Here is a 21,208-nt window from a genome sequence, read left to right as displayed (position 1 = left end):
TAATTGATCGATAGTCCCTAGTAGATCCCTAATTCCCAATCCCACTTGCCAAAAAGTACTGTATGTGCCACACCATAGGAAGATCCAAACCGTCGTCCATTTGAAGGGCACACCATACTACCATAGGCATAGGATGATCCAAACCTTCCACTTGATGGGCACATTGTAGGATGATCCAAAATGTCCATTTGATGGGCCACAACGTAAATAGGTTGTGGCCCAAAAATCATTTCCATACGATAATCCCAACCCTCTGATCTATAGAGGAATTGCATATTATGGTACCTTCTATAGATCGGAGAGTTGCAATCATCCTATGGAAATGATTTTTGGGCCGCAATCTATTTACGTTGAGGCCCATCAAATGGACGGTTTGGATGATCTATGGTGTGGCCTGTAAAGTACTTTTAAATTGTAGCCTATCAAATGGACGGTTTGGATCATCCTATGGTGTAGCCCATACGCTACTTTTTGAAAAATAATGGACTATACGAGCGCACACCATATAAAATCTCATCACTCGTCAGAGAAATGTTGCCTTTATTTGGGGGAGGGAGATTTTCAAAGGATTTAATGTTGCCTTACAGTGATGGTTCGATGGAGAGATTTTAGGGATTTCTAAGGGTAATATACTAATATAATGAGGGACAATGCCCAATGGATTATGGGTAAAAGAAAACATAAAAAGCTATTTCAGGGACAAAACTGTACTAATGGAAATTATGAAAATTTTGGGGGAATCTTGCAGATATGTTTCGATCGAAGGGGTTTCTAGTAGTTTTACCCAAAAAAAAAAAAACACTTAAAAAAATACAAGAAAAAAATGGCATTAATGAGGCGGGGCGGGGCCAACTCCATCCCCTTCTCCTCCCCTTCCCCGCACCGGGGAATTTTTTAAATCCCCTTCCCTGCTCAAATCGGGGAATCCCCTTCCCAAGCGGGGCGGGGCGGGCCGGATCTCCACTTTCCCGGGTGAGATTGCCAGCCCTATATGTTCACGACTTATTTAGAGGGATATTATTATAAATTGAAGGGAGAAGTGATATTTACGCCCCTTTTGATCACCAAGGACACCCATCGCCAGTGTATCAATGACTAAATGGGGGCTACTTACTTGACATCAGAAAGATCCAGTGGGTTTGATTGCCACGTACACTGGTGCTGGGTGTCCCTGGTGATCAAAACGGGCGTAAATATCACTTCTCATTGAAGGCCTCTCTAGATAAAATTTGAATTACACCAATTCAAGCTACCTTTTTTTCACGTGTAATCAAATAATGGAAAAGCAAGATTTGAATTACACCAATTCGAGCTACCTTTTACGTGTAATCAAACAATGGAAAAGCAAGATTTGAATTACACCAATTCGAGCTACTTTTTTTTTCACCGTCTAATCAAACAATAGAAAAGCAAGAAATTCAGGATAAAACTTTCTTTTCCAGACTTTTTAGAACAATTCTTGCAATCCAAACAGGCCTAAAATTATTTCCCCCTAAAAAACCAATGACAAAGGAAATAAGTCAAATAACCTAAAAAAACCAATGACTAGGAAAGTAACATCATAGTATCCTATGGATAGACAGATAAGAGAGATAGAGAGACCGAGAGAATGATAGAGAATAAAGTTTTCAACTGCCACATATGCTCTTGATCAGACCATCCGATCAAAACATTGTTTGACTCCTACGGTTAATTGGTTGGATCCCTCCTGTACAGATATTTCCCTTTTCTTTTAACTAGTCTTTGAACCGACTACCAATGGTTCGAGTCTCTAGATAGGTCTGTGTTGAGTCAACTTGTGCTGGTCTAAACCCTCCCTTAACCCTAACCTTAAATACCACCGCTCCCCTCTTTCCTCTCTCGCGCCCCCCCTCCTCTCCGTCTCTCTCCCTCACCTTCTCGCTATTTATACACCGAAAGGGCTTCGATTTTGATTAAAATCCTCATCATATAATTCCATTCATCTGTTCTCTCCTACTTCTTAATCTGATTCTCTATTCACTGCAACCTGATTTTTAGGTTTTTTTTTGGATCATGGATCTACCGAACCTTGCTGTTGTTCTTCAAGCCGCACTTAGTCCTCATCCGGAGGAGCGAAAAGCGGCAGAGGAGAGCCTCAATCAGGTGATTTTTAGGGTTTTTTTTCCTCTATTTCTGAGTCAGTATATTCTATTTTAACAACTTACAATCTTTTCCATATGAATTTTTGTTGGATGATTGTTTAGCAATCTAGGTCTAAGTGTTTTTTTACAATATGTATCGATTTTCTGATTAAAGTTAAATGTTAGCTGTAGTTTGTTTGGTGAAGAAGAGTTGATATTGATAAATTATAGATTTGTTCCACTAATCTTGGATACACTACAATTAGCCCTAATGAGTGTTTATGTAGAACACTTAGAAATCATATCTACTAAATCTAGCTCAGTTGCTAATCTATCTAAACTATCTAATCTTCCACACACCCGATCAAACGGTCAAGATCTGATGTATTCTAACAAATATGTTGTGGGTTTATTTATTTGGATTGATTGCAGCAATTAGCTTATATTAGTTAGTCTATGGCATTATCGATTTCACATCTGCTGATTCTAAAAAGTTGTTTTGTGGTAGATTCATTTAAAGGGTCTCTTTTATTTGGATTGATTTAGTTAGTGCGTAATTTGTAAGCTTCGAGTTATGTGGGATCTGAGTCCAGCTTATTACGTGTTCTTAGATTGAACTGCTGTTGATTTCGTTCTTATTCATTTTACTAAATGATTTCTTGATAAATCTGAGATTGTTCACTGTTGTCTTAAATCTTACATGTTATATTTGTACGCTAAAAAATATCTTAATTGAATCTTGATACTCATCAGCTCTTTTATCGGAGTACTCATATTTTTTATTTATTTTTCATAATTCAAGATGCTTTGCTATTTTTTCTCAGTTCCAGTATACTCCACATCACAATTCAACATGTTTTGCTATTTTTTCCCAGTTCCAGTATACTCCGCAACATTTGGTGAGGCTGTTGCAGATCATTGTAGATGGTAACCGTGACATGGCTGTACGCCAAGTGGCCAGTATTCATTTCAAAAACTTTGTGGCTAAAAATTGGTCGCCTCATGAGCCTGGTATTTCTATATCAGTAAGTGAAAGTTCAATCAGTTTATTCTCCGTATGTGATTTTAACAGTTGTCGTATCTAATTACTATAGATGAGCAGCACAAGATTTCAACTACTGACAAAGACATGGTCAGGAACAATCTTCTCCGATTCATTGTTCAAATTCCCCCTTTGTTGAGGTACATCAACGAGTGGCCTTCAGCAACATATTTAGCGTCGTGATTGGAAATTTGTGATCATAAATGCTAATTCTGGTTGATCAATTATCTCCTCAGGCTGCATCACTACGGTCCTGTTCGTTTGAGATTATGACAACCGATTGTGAGTACAGAACCAATTATTGGACTCAAAATTAAACGTAAATTTGAGTCCAATAATTGGTTTTGGACTCGCAATCGGTAGGCATAATCTTAAACGAACGGGGCCTAAGGGATTACATTGCCTGCATACTTCTCTATATCTGTTGATTCTTTGTTTTTTTTGTACAAATACGAAATTATGGCCCTGTTCAATATTTCTATTTGCCTTTTAAGCTTCCCTTTTATCCTAAATATTTTTGGATTTTATGTCTGCTTCTAATTTCTATTTTTTGGTCCTGAATTTCACAACTTCCTGTTTTACCTAAATCTATGTGAACTACCTTTTGTCCTTTCATTTTTTAAGTGAAAGTTATGAAACCAAAAGCGATTTCTGTGGAAGATCTCACATTGAAAATACCAATGGCCCATAAACAGGGCAAGGTCATAGGTGTTATGTGGAGCAAAATTTATTATCAACTCTATAATTTGGATGCTTGTTATATATGAAAAATGAATTGTTATGGGGGAGGTGACTAATTTCGTGAAGTTAGAGTACATCGGCCAAAGTGTTGAAGTGTGTTTCTTCAACTATCTAATTGTTTGAGATGTCCCATTCAATTTAAATTGTAGGTTGGGGTGTAGTTATCGAAAACCCATTTCTCATTCACTGTTGTTATACTAGCTAGTCCAATGTAAGCTGAAGTGAATTGAATCTTTTGATGGCCTCCCACCAATCCCCCTTTGGTTGAAAGAATAGATCCCAAATATCAGTTCTGCCCTTCTCTCCTTTCCCTATTTGGAGGTCCTTTCCATACATCTGCAGTTACATCCAAACTGAAGAGCAACTCAGAAAACGATCCACTAATTTATGAGTTTGACACAGTTGAGGTCCTTCAAAAAAAAAATAAAATCACCAACTCTCTTGCACTTCTTGGGTTGAAGAGTCTCTAGTGATCATCTGTGTAGAAACTTAGGTGAGCAAAAAAGGGCGTCTTGCTTCCAATGCTAGTGAGATGGCTGGGTGTTGGTATATTTGCGGGATGAATCTCAGTAGTTGTGTCAGCCTGTTCACTGATTTGATCCAGGCTGGGTATTCGACTCTTGAAGCTTTGCAGGCTTTATTGTTGGAGGAGTGTTTCCGTCATAGCGTGGGACTCTCTGGCGGGCTGTAATTAAAGAAAATGATGGATACAGAGAGAATGAAGGTAGGTCTTCTGAATGGTGGTCAGGGGGTGAACATGATTGTTGTAAAGAATGGAACTGCCACAATGAAGTTTGGGAAAGCATCTAGGAACAGAGAAAGAGAGAAGAAAGTTGTTCCTAAATCCCCTCCTAGCCAGGTTCAAGGTGTTACCTGGAGACTGGCTGTGTAAAGAATTTGGTTACCATGCCTTCATGAAAGGAGTGGAATTTATGTGGTATTGATACAAGCCATATCATGGGAATGATGCGAGGAAGGCATTGAAGATCCAGGGTATCGATCTCAAGATGGTTTGGCTGAAAAGTGGCATGGTTTCTATTTTTGAGGAAGGAAACCATCACACTGTTACCATTACCATACCAGGGATGGAAGTGGAAGAGAGGGTAGTGATTTTGAAATTGTGCCTCATCGGAAAGGTGAGAAAGGAGACATGGGAGGTGGATGAAATCCATGATTGGGCTCGCTGGTTCTGAAGTATTCCTATCCTCCCCAAACCAAAGCAACTGAATTGGAATGAAGTATCATACCAAAAAACTGAATCGGAATGAAGTATTGTTTTGGTTCAAATCAGAGACGCAAGCTACTGATATTCTCAGATTAGGAGGTCGGGCATTTGGCAAACATCTTATGGAGTTGGAACCGTGGAACTAGGCTTACCACGTTGTGGCGAAGTTCGTTTGGGTAAGATTTTTAGGCACCCCCTACTTGCTAAGGCTTAGTTGACGGTGGAGGCTTTGGGAAGCATTTGGAATGATTCTGAAAATCAAAATGGAGGCGGTCGAGGGGCCTAGTTTGGAATATGCTTGCCTAGGGCCTTTGGGGCAATTCTGAAAATCAAAATGAAGGCGCCGGAGGGGGGCCTTTATCTTCATGGGGAATTGGGCCTTCCTCAGCATTTTGTCTAAGAACTAACCTAACATAGATTTAGACAAACATGTGTGAAATTTAACTTGCACATCCCCAGGTTTGTGAAAATTTGTGGGTTATTAAAACCACTTAAAAGGACTTACTTCAATAAATAAATATACCCCTAAAACTGTTAAAAAACATGTTCTACTGCTAATTGTATAGAGGGGCGTTGGCTTATGGGGGCTACCAATGCCCCTTGGGCTCGAAGGGGATGACCAAGGGGGGTTTGATCAACCTGGCCCCGACGTCGCGATGGTGCTACTCAATAAAGATAATGCTTGCTCCTTTCCCATCACCAATTGGTTTTGGGATAGTTGGTAGCGCTACGATCCTACAGGTGGTATCAGAGCAAGGTCGCTGGTTCGAGACTCCCAGGGTCATCGCTGGGGGTGGGGTGGTGGTGGAGAGTGTTGGCTTATGGGGGCCAGCAAATGCCCCTTGGGCTTGGAGGGCATGGTCAAGGTTGGTTTGATTAACCTGGCCTTGCGCCGCGATGGTGCTACTCAATGAAGATAATGGTTGTGCCTTTCCCATCACCAATTGGTTTTGGGATAGTTGTTAGCGCCATGATCCTACAAAGGGGTCACCAGAAATCACTTTAAGACCAAACTACCACAGCTTGTGCTGTATGGACATGTGTGGGGCCCATCTTAAACCCCTCCAATTTTAAACATAAGATCCTTTTATGATTATTGGACCTTAAGTTCTTGCTCTCCTCTTTGACTTCTTATTCTTCCTCGTGGATGATTGTCGAGCATCTCTAGGGCTGGCATTGGAAGTATAAATGCGTGGTTCCTTATGTCTGATATCTTGCACACTTCTAGGGAATGTAATTTGTAATATATGCTAGATGTAACTGGGGACATCCTTTCTTTTTTCTTCGAATTTCTGGAGATACAAACAAGGTGATCCACTTGTAGATGTAGTTTTGGTGCTGTTGTAGTGATATAACTTGATGTTAGGACTTGACATTGGGTCTTTTTTGCTGAAAGACATCATCGATTCAATCTTTTTAGTTTACTCCATACTGATTAAACAAAGTCATTTATTGGAGGGTTTTTTTTTTTGAGAATAATAGTGATAATTTATCAAAGAATGACCCTGCTTTTCAGATGATTGAACAACCGCGATCAATTTTCTTATGATACTTATTTGACATTCATTAAACTTACCCAATGAATTATGAGTTCAATAAACCCTTTTGAGCAAAAAAGATGGATCTTCCTTGCTCATCATTAGACAATCACGTACATACCTGGTATGGGGCTAATAGTTCTCCTTTCCCATCTCATGGAAAACCCTTGACATATTTTTAGATTCTGAACAGTGTTTTAGGTTCTTGTTTGCATATTTTAATAAAGTTGCATATTCAAACCCTTCCTATCTGTTAGTATCATTTCACATTGCACATAGGCAAATGTTTTTTTTTTCAATGGTAAAGAGATTTCATTGCCGATCCCAACTAGTTTGGGACAAAGGTTTAGTTGAGTTGAGTTGATTAAAGTGATTTCATTAAAGAAAACAGAGACCGAGGAGGTCCCCTAAAACTACAAAATCATAGAAAGAGTAAGAATAGAGAAAATGTATACAGATCTTATGACTAGGGAGGGAGGAAATCAAAGAGCTCTATGCTCTCCCGGGCAACACCCTTTCTAGCTAATATGTCCGCCTCCCCATTAGCTGGCCGCCTAATATGAATAAAGGAAGTTGATGCCGCCCCAATCCTATCCTGGATCTCATCAAATAAGGCGGCAAATCTCCTTGGAACCCCGTGTAAGCCTCTTAACCATCTAATGGCATAGGCAAAAATGTTTATTGGGCCTTCTCTCTGTTGTAACTCATTTACTGAATGGATTCCTTTTGATGATTGCCAATTTCTATTATATGGGAGGAACTGTCTGACATCTACTTTGCATCGAACAGAGCACAGCTTGGTGAGTGCCTCAAAACGATCATCCATGCTGATTACCCAGAACAATGGCCTACCCTTCTCCAATGGATAAAGCACAACTTACAAGATCAGCAAGTATATGGAGCTTTATATGTATTGAGGATTCTTTCTCGCAAATACGAGTATGTCTCAATTAAATTTACAAATGAAAATTTCTCCTGCTATATTTTGTTGGTGACTGTGTATCTGATATGCCTTTTCAATTGTATGATCATCAGTCTCCTCAGTTTAATTTGGAAATAGACATGATTACTTCTGTGCACATGTTTGACTTAGGAAACCCAAAAACTTCCTTATTGTTGTTTTGTACAACTATCAAGTATCTTCTAATGTATTATTCGGAATGGTGTAATTAGTATTCAATTATATGTAAGCATGTAACCCTGATACAGAAGGCTAAAGGCCGATCGGTTTTATTTTGCTATCCCTGTCAACATGCATATTTGACATACAGCTTCTCAGAGAAAAAAGGGAAAGAAAGAAACGGGGAAGCACATCTTTCTGATTATGTTATGTCTCCATCTTTATATTTCCAACTGAGTGGAAGCATGAAAGTGAATTATACTTGTACTTTCCAAATCAGGCATTGTAGCTCTTTTTCTAGAAACTCTAGTATTCCTTGTCTGAAGAGTTCCTATATTGATGTTCTTTTAAAATCTAAACTTCCATTACCTTTTCTCTTGAATGTAGTATTGCATTTCCTTTTCAGGGATCTTTTTGATATTCTTTGTGATGAAGGGTCCTATATATTCTTTTAATTTTTCTTTCTACTTAAAGATTAACTTTTCAAACTATTCGTTTTCTTTGATCCTGTCTAAAGGTTCAAGTCGGATGATGAGCGGACGCCAGTTTACCACATTGTCGACGAGACGTTTCCTCATTTACTTAGTATATTTAACAGACTTGTTCAGATGGGCACTCCTTTGCTGGAAGTGGCAGATTTAATCAAACTCATCTGCAAAATATTCTGGTCTTCGATATATGTATACCTTCTGACACAAGTTGATAATTTTTGTGAATTATTTGTTAGTGCTTATGATTTTACCATGCTTTTGGCTTCATTTTTTCCAGTTAGAGATTCCAAAGCAGCTGTTTGATCCCATTGTCTTCAACGCATGGATGGTCTTATTCCTGAACATATTGGAAAGGCCTGTCCCTTTAGAAGGCCAGCCAAATGACCCAGAGTTGAGGAAATCGTGGGGATGGTGGAAAGTGAAGAAATGGACTGTTCACATATTAAACAGATTGTACACTCGGTATGGTTCTTGGGAGCAAAATTGATTCCTGAAACAAGGTTATATTGTTATGACAATACATTGGTATATGACCATTTAATCTGCACCTCACAGGTTTGGAGATTCGAAGCTTCAAAAACCGGAGAACAAAGCTTTTGCTCAAATGTTTCAAAAGAATTATGCTGGGAAAATTTTGGAATGCCACTTAAAATTGTTAGATGTGATCCGCATAGGAGGTTATTTACCTGATAGAGTTATCAACCTTATTCTCCAATATTTGAGCAGCAGGTTGGTGTAATATGAATTCTTGTGGTTTCTCAACTTCAACTATGTACTTATTAATGCGTTATTTTATTTTTTATTTTTTAAGAAGCATATTTAATACTACTATTTAATCAATTATATGAAGTTGATACTTTATATATGATAGTTGGGTTATAATGCTATATAATGTGATACATAATTGGTATGTAAATGTAATCCTAATATTTTATTTTCTAACAAAAGGATTCTTTCGAGACGAGTATGTTTGGTTGAACTTGGATTCTTTGGTAGAACTTGGATTCTTTGGTAGAACTTGGATCCTACGGTGAATTTAAGTTTATTATTTTTTCTTTATTTTTTCGTTCTTTGTAAATATAAACATGTAAAATATTTCTTAATAAATAAATGTAGAAGTTAAGTAGCTACTCAAATAGGACAACCAAAAGCTACAAATGCAACATAAAATAACCTCCAAAAACTAATGAATACATTTAACATGTACGATACAAACTCTAGCATATAAATATTGCACAGTGTGTGATGTTTAGGTTACCCATCTGTGTTGACATTTCCTTCCCTATGAAAGTAGGAAATACATCTAGCCTCAAAGTTTGCCAAATAAAGATATCTACGGAGTAGACGACTTCTTTTTTAAGCTATTTGATCAGCACTTCATAGTGTCATTTGATCCACAAGTTTTGGTCATTGAACCCACCAACGAACTTTATGCCAAGTTTAGGTCACCACCACAACGATTGCATAGCCATAATCTCATATCAATATCTTGCGCAGGATTGTACACTCTTCTATATGGAATGTAGTAACTCGATTCTCTCCTGCTATAGTCTTCTTCGAAACTTATGAACCACGCAACCCTTTCTTTCTCTCATAACAATAACCAAATGCTTCTACTTCTTAACTATCCTATAAACACTTGATAAATTTTACATAAATTTTTTTTTTATGAAACGGCAAAGAATTACTTTTGAAGGTGACTGTAGTCACTGTAATATAATATTGATTTTCAAGTTTAGTTGGAATCCGTATTTTTTTTGCAAGGTACTTTTGGTTAATATGACGATCTTAGCTAGGAAATCATTTCTTTTTTCTACAGTATTTCGAAGAATAGTATGTATCAGTTGCTGCAGCCTCAACTTCATATTGTTCTTTTTGAGATAATTTTTCCACTTATGTGCTTCAATGACAATGATCAAAAGTTATGGAATGAAGATCCACATGAATATGTGAGGAAAGGCTATGGTGAGTCTTTAAAATCAAGCTATTTTACTTTCAATATTTCTGCGGTTATTTTTCTTGATTCGTTCTTAATTTGGTTATTTGGTATTTGCTCCTTTGTTTTTGTGCAGATATTATTGAAGACTTATATAGTCCTCGTACTGCGTCCATGGATTTTGTAAGTGAATTGGTGAGGAAACGTGGAAAAGGAAACTTTCAAGAGTTCATTCAATTCATTGTACTGACTTTTAAGAGGTATCATAACTGCCCAATATTCTATCAAATATCATTCTAGGCTGAAGGATCAATGCTTTTGAAGTATTTATTTTGCAATACAGGTATGATGACGCACCTATAGAATGTAAACCATATCGGCAAAAGGATGGTGCTCTTCTTGCTATTGGGACATTATGTGATAAATTGAAACAAACTGAACCTTATAAGTCTGAGCTTGAACGTATGTTGGTGCAGCATGTTTTCCCTGAATTTAGCAGTCCCGCTGGTCATCTAAGAGCGAAGGTTGGTCATTTTTCTCTCCCTTTAATTCTCTAATACACCCTTCTATAGCTTGCACTGTGGTATAAATTTAATTTTTATTTGATTTATGCTTCTTTATTGATGGAGAGATGGAAGTCACTTCAATGGTTAGTGCCTTCACAGTGTTTCAATAAATATGCTCAGTGATGAACCATTTTCTTGCTTTGGATTTGGGTAAGGCATTGAAAATCACAACTGAAACATTGTTTAGTAAGATGATGGTGCATATGAAGACTATCATAGATTCCATTTGCTACAAAGCAATAGATAGAGAGAACCATCTTTCAATGTTATTCGGTGGCTTAGAGATTTTAAGGTTGCTCCATGGCGGTTTTGCTTAGTATTTCGACGAGATTCTAGATTGAGTGGAAGGATCGTCGATATCGCTCGTCCATATCAGGAGATCCGCTAATAGTGTTGCTGATAGATTAGCTTGGGAGGGTGCCGATAGGCCGGGGTTGGAGATGTATGATTTTCTTCCCCCATGATTGTTCCTTTACTTTGTTTCGTTTGGTTTTTGTATTTTTGTTGTGTTTTGATCTTCTCTTGTATTTCTCAGGTTGACCTCCTCGGTCTCCCTTTGCCTTGTTAATAATATTATCTTGCCATTCGAAAAAAAAACAATAGAGAGAGAAACAAACTCCCACAAATGGATCCACCAAAACAAGAGCAGAAATGCATTTTAAATGTCAGGCAAGAAATGTCAAGAGACTGTCATTACTAAAAGTAAAAACACCCTATAGCTAATTGATTCAACAACAAACCTTCTCTATGTATATGAAGAAGCATTCATGTTGCATATACGTCTTAAATGTCAGGCAAAAAATGTTAAGAGACTATGTCATTACAAAAAACACCATATAGCTAATCGATTCAACAACGGATCTTCTCTATATATACAAAGAAACATTAATGTTGCATAATCAAGGAAGCATTCATGTTTAAAACAGCAAGTCCAAAAAGTCTCAATAGAGTTAAAACTTGAGAGGTTTGTAGAAATGTCAGCATATCTTAGAAGCCCTTGGGCTCTCAAGGAAATATGAAAAAGTTGGGATAAATATAGACACCCTGTCATCTGAGTTCAAGTGCAATTGGCAATGATCCCTTCATCAATATTGGTTACCCAATATTGAGCGTGTTTGATTTTCTATTTAGTGGGTTCCTCAATAAGGGCCTTACGGATGTTAATATTTCTAGCTTGATTTTTTGAAGCCAAGGTAAAACAATAGTATTCTCTCATATTAAAGACGGGATATTACTGGCCTAGTTCTGACCCTTGTACCTTTTGAATGACTTACGTCAATAGCTTTCTTGAATAGGTAACCAATGGCTTCCGCCGGTAGCTGATGCCTCTTGAAATGGAGAAAAAGCCATGTGGAGCTCCATTAGTTATAATAGAAAATTGGGCAGAATGTATGCTAGAAATCCACTTCCTCCACCTCAAGCCAAAACCCACTTATTTGTAGCGCCTAAACAATAATAGGCCACTCATGACGATCACATGCCTTTTCTTAGACACCACTTCCTCGTTATGCAGTCAATGCTTCGTTGGCAACAAACGCTCTGGAACTTGTCTTGATACATATCCACTTTGCTTTATATCTGCGAGAAAGCCATAATCCCTTTAGTATTTAAAGATATACATTAACCAAAATTATGTAGACCCCACCATCTAGGCTTGTAGGTCTAAATTCTTGTCCTCTATATTCCTCACCTTGGGGATCAAAGCAATAAAAGAATCATTAAATGCTTTGGATGCCTAATGAGAAAAATAGAACTCTTCCATGACCGTCATCACATTGGATTTGATGGTTTCCCAAAACTCTTGGAAAAGCTCTAGGGAAAAATCGTTCATGCCAAGAGACTTATCGTTTTGAAGACTAAAAGCTGCCTTCCTAAAGTGAATCTCTTGGTACTTTCTTTCTTCAGCCACAAGCCTTGATATCATTGACGCAAAAGAATCTCCTCTTGGTCACTAATCCCTTCCTTGCTTAATTCACCTATGCATCTTTCTTTGTTTGACATAGTAGAAGTTTCCTCCTTATAGCCTAAAGTTCAGTCTCGGTTTCATTATTCCACTTTCGAAGGTTCTCTTCAAGATCTACAGAGCCTGTTCACCATGAGGATAGCAAGCCGGGATTTATTTTATCCTTACGTAGACTTGGTTAGATAAACTTATCCAAGCAGGATAGCCAATCCCAATAATAACTTATCCAAGAATTTCTATCCTCGTGATGAACAGTGCTATAAGCTTGCAAAATAGTGTGACACACCTAGGGCTGCTTTCAAAGGATTTTGATTTCCACCACCTAACGAAAAATCTTTGAAGTCAAGAGAGAAAAACACAGCTGCTGGAATCTCAATGGGGTAGGCTTCCTCATGCCATCGGCCGTGTTTGAGGAATGAGTGAATGCTCTGATAAAGACAGATGAGAATTATTTGAAAGGAATCAAGAAATGATTTGATGCAATACATATCCTTGGTTCGAAAATTTTTTTAGAATGGGAGGATGGCCTTTGAAGAAAGGAGTTGTTATGAATTTTGGTGATTTTGTTTGAATTGGAGATGGTCCATGTCTGGTTAGAAGTTGGGTTGCCTGAAGTTTGCTATTTGAATTGAAGAGGTTTACGTTGAACTAGGAAGGTTGAATAAGGATTGATATATATCTATATACTATATAGCAGAAGAGAAAAGGAGAGAATTATTTGAATTTCTCTCAAAATTCTATGAGAATTACACATCACTTTTTTTGACTTTTTTAAACAAAGGCACCCATTCAACCCACATATTTTCAATCCTACCCCCTCCTTTATTCTTTTTAATAAAGGCACCCATTAAAGCCACATAATTTCAATCCTACCAATTTGCGGAATTATTTGAAAAAATAAATCATTATTTGCTAGCCACCTTCTCGAAAGGCTACGTTTTGCCCATCCTTTGCAATTGTATGTGTTCAGAGATTTGTCTTATTAGAGGTGGTGAATAATTGCACGGAAATACTATTTCTTCAAAGGTGGCTAGCAATAATAAGTACCGAAAGAAGCTACCAATAATAATCATTAGTAGTAAAGTTTTGGAGGGAAATTACGGACAACAGGTACTTGTATATGACAATTACAGAAAAAACTACAAAAAGAGGTATCGAAATATGACAATTGCGAAAAAACTACTTTTCCTTAGTAGTTTTTTGAGGATATTACGAATGCGGCACTCCTTTAAAAATATTTACGAATTCCGGGCACCTTAAGAGGAACAACATATTATGGAAACAACTATAGATTGGAGGGCTAGGATCAGCCTATGGAAATGATTTTACGGGCACAACGTATTGATGTTGTGTTCCATCACATGGACGGTTTGGATCATTCTATGATGTGGTCCGTACAGTTCTTTGTTGGCCCGTGCATCACACGGGGTTTTTTACTAGTGTATACTATATAGCAGAAGAGAAAAAGAGACTTATTTGAATTTCTCCCAAAATTCTAATAGAATTACACATCACTTTTTTTGACTTTTTTTAACAAAGGCACCCATTCAACCCTCATATTTTCAATCCTACCCCCTCCTTTATGTTTTTTAACAAAGGCACCCATTAAAGCCACATAATTTCAATCCTACCCCCCTCCTTAATGCTTTTTTAATAAAACAAGTGGACAAAGTCAACATATTCTATTCAAAATTACGGATTGGTGGCAGATGTTACATAATACTACGGATATTTATGAACATATTACATAATACTACGGATTCATGACACCTTGAAAAATATTGACGAATTCCGGGCACCTTAAGAGGAAAAAACATCTTATGGAAACCTCTATAGATTGGAGGGCTACGATCAGCCTATGGAAATGATTTTACGGGCACAACCTATTTATGTTGTGTTCCATCACATGGATGGTTTGGATCAACCGATGATGTGGTCCGTTCAGTTCTTTGTTGGCCTGTGCATCGCACGGGGTGTTTTACTAGTATGTATATATATATGAGGAAACTGTTGGTGAGGTGAGCTAGCTTGCCCAATCACATGGGGGCCCACTTTGTTAGGATGATCCAAACCAATCACATGGGGGCCCACTTTGGTGAGCTTAAGCTCACCAACAGTTTCCTCATATATATATATATATTTGAAAAATGAAAGGATTGGTTTATAATTAAGAACAATTTATGATAGAAAGTAGCATTTTAGAGGAGATTTGAGTTTATTTTCGTTGCTTTTGTTCAAAAATAATTCTAACTTGTTTAGGACTATTGTAGACCTTTAAAGTAGGGAAGTGTGTAGGAAAGGTCTAGGATGTTTCTATCCTAGAAGAAAAGTGTTACAGAAAACAAATCTGTTTATTACTTTTTTTGTATGATAAAATTCTATTTATATTAACGATGCAAGGCACTATTTTGGGGATTTATTACTTAAATGCGAATTTGAAGTTTATGCACGGAGTTTTACTCCTTTCTCTTTGTTGTTTTCTCATGGAGGCCGCACCATATCATACTCCTTGTTTATCGAGGTATGTTCTTGGTCTTCTTACCGGTCAAAAATGTGCTTGGTTTTCTTTTCAGTTGAATTAAGTTCTAATCTTGTGATTATTATTCTATTTTTGGTCCAACACTGTAACGACCCGGATTTTTTTCCCAAAAACCTGGACCGCTACCACAAAAAAACAACGTACTCATCAGAGTCAAAATACTAAATATATATTTCTCATTAAAATTACATATTACCAACATTAAAATCCACAAGTTTCATAAGTAACTGACATCAATAATGGAAATGAGAGTAAAATAAGGCAGTTTGCCTGTCAAGGCCTCATGGCCAATCAAAAGCTCTGCACACGCCCTCTATGGTTCCCCATTAGCGTTAGTATCATCGTCCAAAGTCGCAAAACCTGTAATGTATTTTTGGTGTTAGGCTCTACATAAATTAGTAGGGTCATCCAGCCCCTAGGCTGGTACTAATAAACAACAGTCGAATCAAAACAAGTAAATCAATTCCTTAAAGAACATGAAAATAACAGCATCAACAAGATAACCAACAGAATCCAATATTAATACTCTGGAAACTACACTAACAGGATATACTGAACATAATATCAAGAGATATAAGCAGGAATGATATGAAGGCAAAATGAGACGGCTACCCGAGGTTGTAAGCTGTCCCTAGATCAGCCCGCTACCTTGCCCCCATGCCAGCCCCCTGGTCTACATTTAGTAGTCATGTAGGTCTTGTTTACGATATGCTTTCACCATACCGCCCCATTAGCTCTTGGTCTTGTTTACGATATGCTTTCACCATACCGCCCCATTAACTCTTGATCGCTGGAGAATATTACCAACATATGGTTGCGCACACTGCCCATGGTGGCTTTGGATCTAAGAATCCCTGGATGACTCAACGGCCTCCCAACATCCCCCACTATCATTATGCCCCATTCATGTTGATATCATACACATAATTACAACAATAATCTGGATTTCCAAGATACATGATCACATTATCATGAGAACAATTCTACAAATTTATTCCTCTTTTTCCATTAGTAATCAAATATCAATTATTGCTAAGAGCATAAACAAATCATAAAGCAAATAAACTACATAAATAACAAGGTACAAGGCAATTAATCTCCACAAAGATTAGGCATCAAATTAACGATATCCACATTCAATAAAGAACAGATATTACTCGAATTAACTCTATATTGTCTAAAAGTATGAGTCCAAGTAAAGCTGTCACCTACCATAATCAAACCTGATTTGTGAGAGTCTGGACGCTTCTACGTGAGAGTAGGACCCAATCAACTTGAGATGAAGAACGCCGAAGAATGCCCCAAATCTTTTTCTTCCTCTCTCTCTCTCTCTCTCGGTTTGTGCTCACGTTTTCTCCCCACGTTTTCTCCAAGCAAAGGGAGAAAACGTGAACTATATATACATTTAAGGGACTCTCTCTCTCTCTCTCCATTTAGGAGATGTGCGCACATTTTTCTTATTTTGTTTGTATTAGATTTCCTTTCCCCTATTGTTTCTCTGCTTAGGATTTAATCTCTTTTTATTTTGGCATGATTTGGTTTGTTATTTATAGTAAGCGCGGACTTACTATTTATAGTAAGTGTGAACTCACTAAAGAGATCTGATGCTTGATCCGACGGTCCTAAAGGCTCCAATTTAAATCAGGCTTTTAGGGCCATCGATCAAGAGAGATTGACCGTGATCTTGGATCATCCAGTCGATCCAAGATAGAATGGTTTCAAGATCAATGTTCAAGACTGTTGATTTCCTATTAAAGAGATCTTTACGATCTTGATCCATCGTTCAAAGGATCAACAAACAAGATCGGTCTTTACATTCTACCCCCCTTAAAAGGAATTTTGTCCAATGAGGCCTTAGTAGCTTTCCAACAATTATGGTTTACCTAGAATTATCATGACTTAAAAAGCATAACCAAATCAACCTTATCAAAATATCATTATAAATTCAATGAAAATAAATTATGAGAATAATTATTGTAACGACCCGGCTTCCATTTGCCTCGGGTTGCTACGTAAAAGAAAATTAAACCACATATTTTTTTTCCTTTTTTTAAAACAATACGAGCTAAGCATAAGCGGAAGCGATATGAAACTTAACCAAATAAAACATTCCCATTAATCTTCATTTCTAACAATTAAAATAATATATGTTCCCAACTAATGAAACCAATATCAATAAACATTAAATTCAAGCCCAAATTACTTAAAGTCTATAAATCAAATCAACTCAAATAAACCGAATCCAAATAACTAAAACTCCCGGGTATGACAGCTATGTCATTCCGCAAACTCTGGACGACAACACTCCCAATCCCGCATATGTTTCTTCATATGTTTTTGTTTGCAAATGCTCCTTCTTGGACACCTACATTTCCTGTAGTGTTGGTGCGTTAGAGCAAAGTAAAGGCAAACTCACAAAATAATAATGAGTAACATGAACTTTACTACACTAATTCCCACAATAATAGAATTATAACAGAACATTGAACTTTTTACATTTTTCATCTCGACAACTATAAAATATTCAGCAATTTAATTTAAAATGCAAATGCATGGCACACAGTCTGAATGCTCTCTTTTCCCCAATGATCATGCGGCATTCCCCAACGATTCTTTTCTCATGTACAACAGTGGCTTTCTAGCCTGGTCGGCGATCATTGACCATCAAGGACCCCCCCATTCCCTAATAGAATGTGATCCACTTCAGGATTTCTATCTGGTCATCTTAAAGATTCCACCCATCATGGAATGCCTACCAGATATCGCACGCTCTCGGTCTGGTTGGCTTTTGGCTATTAGCCCAAGGTGGGATCTACGGGTTATCCTTAGTCCTCCTCATTTTTCCCAAAATCCTAAGCATGGCATGCAATATGCTTTTAACAAGGGTTTTTTTTTTTTTTTTTTGAAATATTAATATATTGATAGAAGAAACCGAGAAGGTTCACTAAATACAAAGAAAAGGAAAAGAAAATACAATTTACGGAGGGAGATAATCAAACCACTCTAAACTAGCCCTGCTAACCCCAGATTTGGCAAGGGAATCAGATTCGCTATTTGTCGATCTCGGAATATGAGTGAAAACTGCAGCCGAATCAGAAACATAATAAGAGATCTCATCCATAATACTGAGAAATCTCCATGGCGGCGAAGCAGAACCTGAAAGCCACTTTACCACATTTGTTGAGTCCCCTTGTACTATCACCTTGTCCAGGTTGAGATTATCTAAATGTAATATTCCGGAAAAAGCCGCTTTTACTTCTGCATCAAAAGAATCGCTTATACCGATTGGATTGGAAAAAGCCCAAATCACTTCACCTCTATCATTCCTAAGAAGACCACCAATTCCAGCTGCACCCGGATTCCCAAAAAAAGCACCATCAAAATTTAGCTTGAAAAAACCAACGGGAGTAAGAGCCCACTTTTGAATCACCTTTGATTTGAACGATGCCTCATTGCATATGATCTGCCAACCCTCCCACAAATCATAGGCAGAAACCGCACAGAATAGAGGAGAACTTTTCGCCCAGAGAATAATCTTCAAATATAGACTATAGGAAGATTTAGCCTTTCCATTAAACATTCTCTCGAATGGACCACCAGACTGCCAATAAACAAATTTTCCAAAGAACCTTGTCCTTTTTCTTCCAAGGAACAAAATCCCAGCTTTTAACAAGGATTTTCTTTTACTACAATTCTAGATATTCTATCATCACATTAATTTCAACAAACTGTTATTCATTTTCATGCCTCATTCTATTGGAACTTATACAACATATCAACAACAATTATTTCTAACTACCAATGATCAATTATAAATTTCATCATCATGTGAATTAGAATAATAAGAGTCATATTATCTTCATTATCATTATTAAACGAGTAAAACCATTACTTGCCTCGATTTTTGGATTTTTCAAAGAACGAAACCTCTAGCAATGTATTCCACCGGACATAAATAACATACATACACAATGTCATACGTCTTTCCTAAAATTCATCATTTACTCTTCTTTTAGTTTATTTACATATGTCCATTTCCTTGACGTGTTTTAAATCCTTTCTTTACCAAATTTTTCTGTCAATTCCTGTCTACCATTTTCATTATCAAACCTTAACTTTTGATTTCTTAAAAGTAGATTTATTGTTTTATTTTTCAAAGGGTTTACTGCTGATCTTCCATTATTTTTCTTAAATTTCAGCAAAGACAAAACTCATATATGCGGTTATAAAAAATTCTTTTTTTTTTAAGTTGTCAATGATTAGAAAACCATCTTAAATTATTCTAAATTGTGTTCTTCTGTCACAAGTTAAGTACACCTAAAAATTTCAGTAAAAACAAATGATTTTGGTGCGGTTATCCAAATCGGGATTGACAAAAAATCTACCTATTTTTTCAGTTTTTCAGCATAGTTGATTTTCTCTTATACGTTTATAAAAACTTTTATAACTGGTTTCGAATTTCTCCATATAGTCCCATATAAAACAACATATTTTTGTGCCGTTATTAAAAATACGAAAGTTATTGCATCTTATTTTTAAAATCTGAATTCTAGCACTTATTTAATGTAGTATTTGCTCCTAAAAAATGTTTTTTTTCTATTTTTTATTGTTTTCAAATAAAACGAAGGCACTTGGTGCCGTTATAAAAAACATGATAATCATCAAATCAGCTCTTAAATATGATTTCAACAATGTTTTACAAGTATATTTCGTTATTAGAAAAGTCTTCGTTATGCTTATTAGTATTGTTTTTGAATAAAACGAGAGTTCTTGGTGCCGTTATCAGAAGTAAAATTCCCATATTTTCAGTTATTCCAGATTTATTCCAGCAGTATAACATGGCCTTTATATGTTTTATAAAGTTCTAATATTAATACCCTTATATTCCGAATGAGACGAACCAACTTTGGTGCAAATTATAAATTTTAGAATTTGGGTCCAGATCTACATATTTTCCAGTTTTACAACATATATATTAAATTCCAAGTTGTTTCCATTCGATTTTTACCCTACTTTATTCAAATTTTGGATAGGACAAGCCCTTGTGGTGTAATTATCAATTTTTGTTTTTGAACTGATATGGATATAAATCTAAATCTGAGTCCAAAACTGAGATTCATCATCAATCTTATAAAATTTTTGATCCTAGTTTAATTCTTATACTATTTGTGAAGAAAAAGATACACAAGGATGCATTTTAACACTTACCCGGACAAGTCTCGAAGACCCTAGATTTCTCCTTCCCTAGATTTCTTTCTTTCTTCTCTTCTTTTCTTTCTTTCTTCCTTTCCCTTTTTTTTCTTTTTCTATCTTTTTTCAATCTCTTTCCCTCTCTCGGTTCCCTCTCTTGGTTCTCTCACTCGGTTCCCTCTCTCTCTCTCTCTCTCTCTCTCTCTCTCTCTCTCTCTCTCTCTCTCTCTCTCGATTGGGGCGTCCAATTTTGGACGTGAGAGAAAGAGGAGCCAAATATATAATTTTTTTGATTTGTTTCATTATCTTGCTAACTCTAATTCCCTAATAATTTTCTACTTATTAATCTCTTATATTTATCTTTTGGTTTAGCCTAAAAGTAACTTTCCTCTCTTTTTTATATATTTAATTAAAATAAGGATTTACTATAACTTATGGTGGCACCAAGTGATGCCCAAAAAGGATTAGGGAGAGAACATTGTGCGCACGCTCCCTTGGGAGTTGTGTACGAGTAATTTTTTTTCTTCAAATTTAGTAAATCTCTTATATTTTAGCAAAATTTCCATATCTTCTCCTATTTTATCTCCTAGGCAAGAATATGATTGCAGATTTCCTCCAAATTAAGTTATTTTCTATAAAAATTTGACTCTAAGGAAATTTTTACTATTATAGGTCTTTATTATGGTATAAAAAATTTAATCATAGCCATAGATCCCTAAAACATTAAAACTTTGGCCTAGAAGAACAAATCCCGT

The 21,208-nt window shown here is 36.6% G+C and overlaps 1 protein-coding gene across 5 annotated transcripts in view; it reads left to right on the top strand.

The window, feature by feature from the left end:
* Positions 1 to 1,814: 1,814 nt before the first annotated feature.
* Positions 1,815 to 21,208, top strand: part of LOC143889936 (importin beta-like SAD2) — a 49,633-nt gene continuing 30,239 nt past the window's right edge. Inside the window, exons 1-10 of one of the 5 annotated variants that reach the window (XM_077394340.1) lie at positions 1,815 to 2,124; positions 2,927 to 3,127; positions 3,205 to 3,284; positions 7,438 to 7,587; positions 8,286 to 8,448; positions 8,537 to 8,721; positions 8,815 to 8,988; positions 10,079 to 10,224; positions 10,332 to 10,455; positions 10,539 to 10,719. In XM_077394340.1, the coding sequence (XP_077250455.1) occupies positions 2,035 to 2,124; positions 2,927 to 3,127; positions 3,205 to 3,284; positions 7,438 to 7,587; positions 8,286 to 8,448; positions 8,537 to 8,721; positions 8,815 to 8,988; positions 10,079 to 10,224; positions 10,332 to 10,455; positions 10,539 to 10,719 (1,494 nt within the window). In that variant the 5' untranslated portion in view covers positions 1,815 to 2,034. Of the gene's footprint in view, positions 2,125 to 2,926; positions 3,128 to 3,196; positions 3,285 to 6,985; positions 7,288 to 7,437; positions 7,588 to 8,285; positions 8,449 to 8,536; positions 8,722 to 8,814; positions 8,989 to 10,078; positions 10,225 to 10,331; positions 10,456 to 10,538; positions 10,720 to 21,208 lie in introns of those variants that run through there. The other 4 variants (XM_077394341.1, XM_077394342.1, XM_077394343.1 and 1 more) reach the window with 4 other exon arrangements.

This window comes from Tasmannia lanceolata, unplaced genomic scaffold, assembly GCF_043159265.1.
Source record: "Tasmannia lanceolata isolate RefF3 unplaced genomic scaffold, GAP_Taslan_0.1 ptg000013l, whole genome shotgun sequence".
In the NCBI taxonomy this organism is placed as follows: Eukaryota; Viridiplantae; Streptophyta; class Magnoliopsida; order Canellales; family Winteraceae; genus Tasmannia; species Tasmannia lanceolata.
This window is presented reverse-complemented; position numbering and strand designations above follow the sequence as displayed.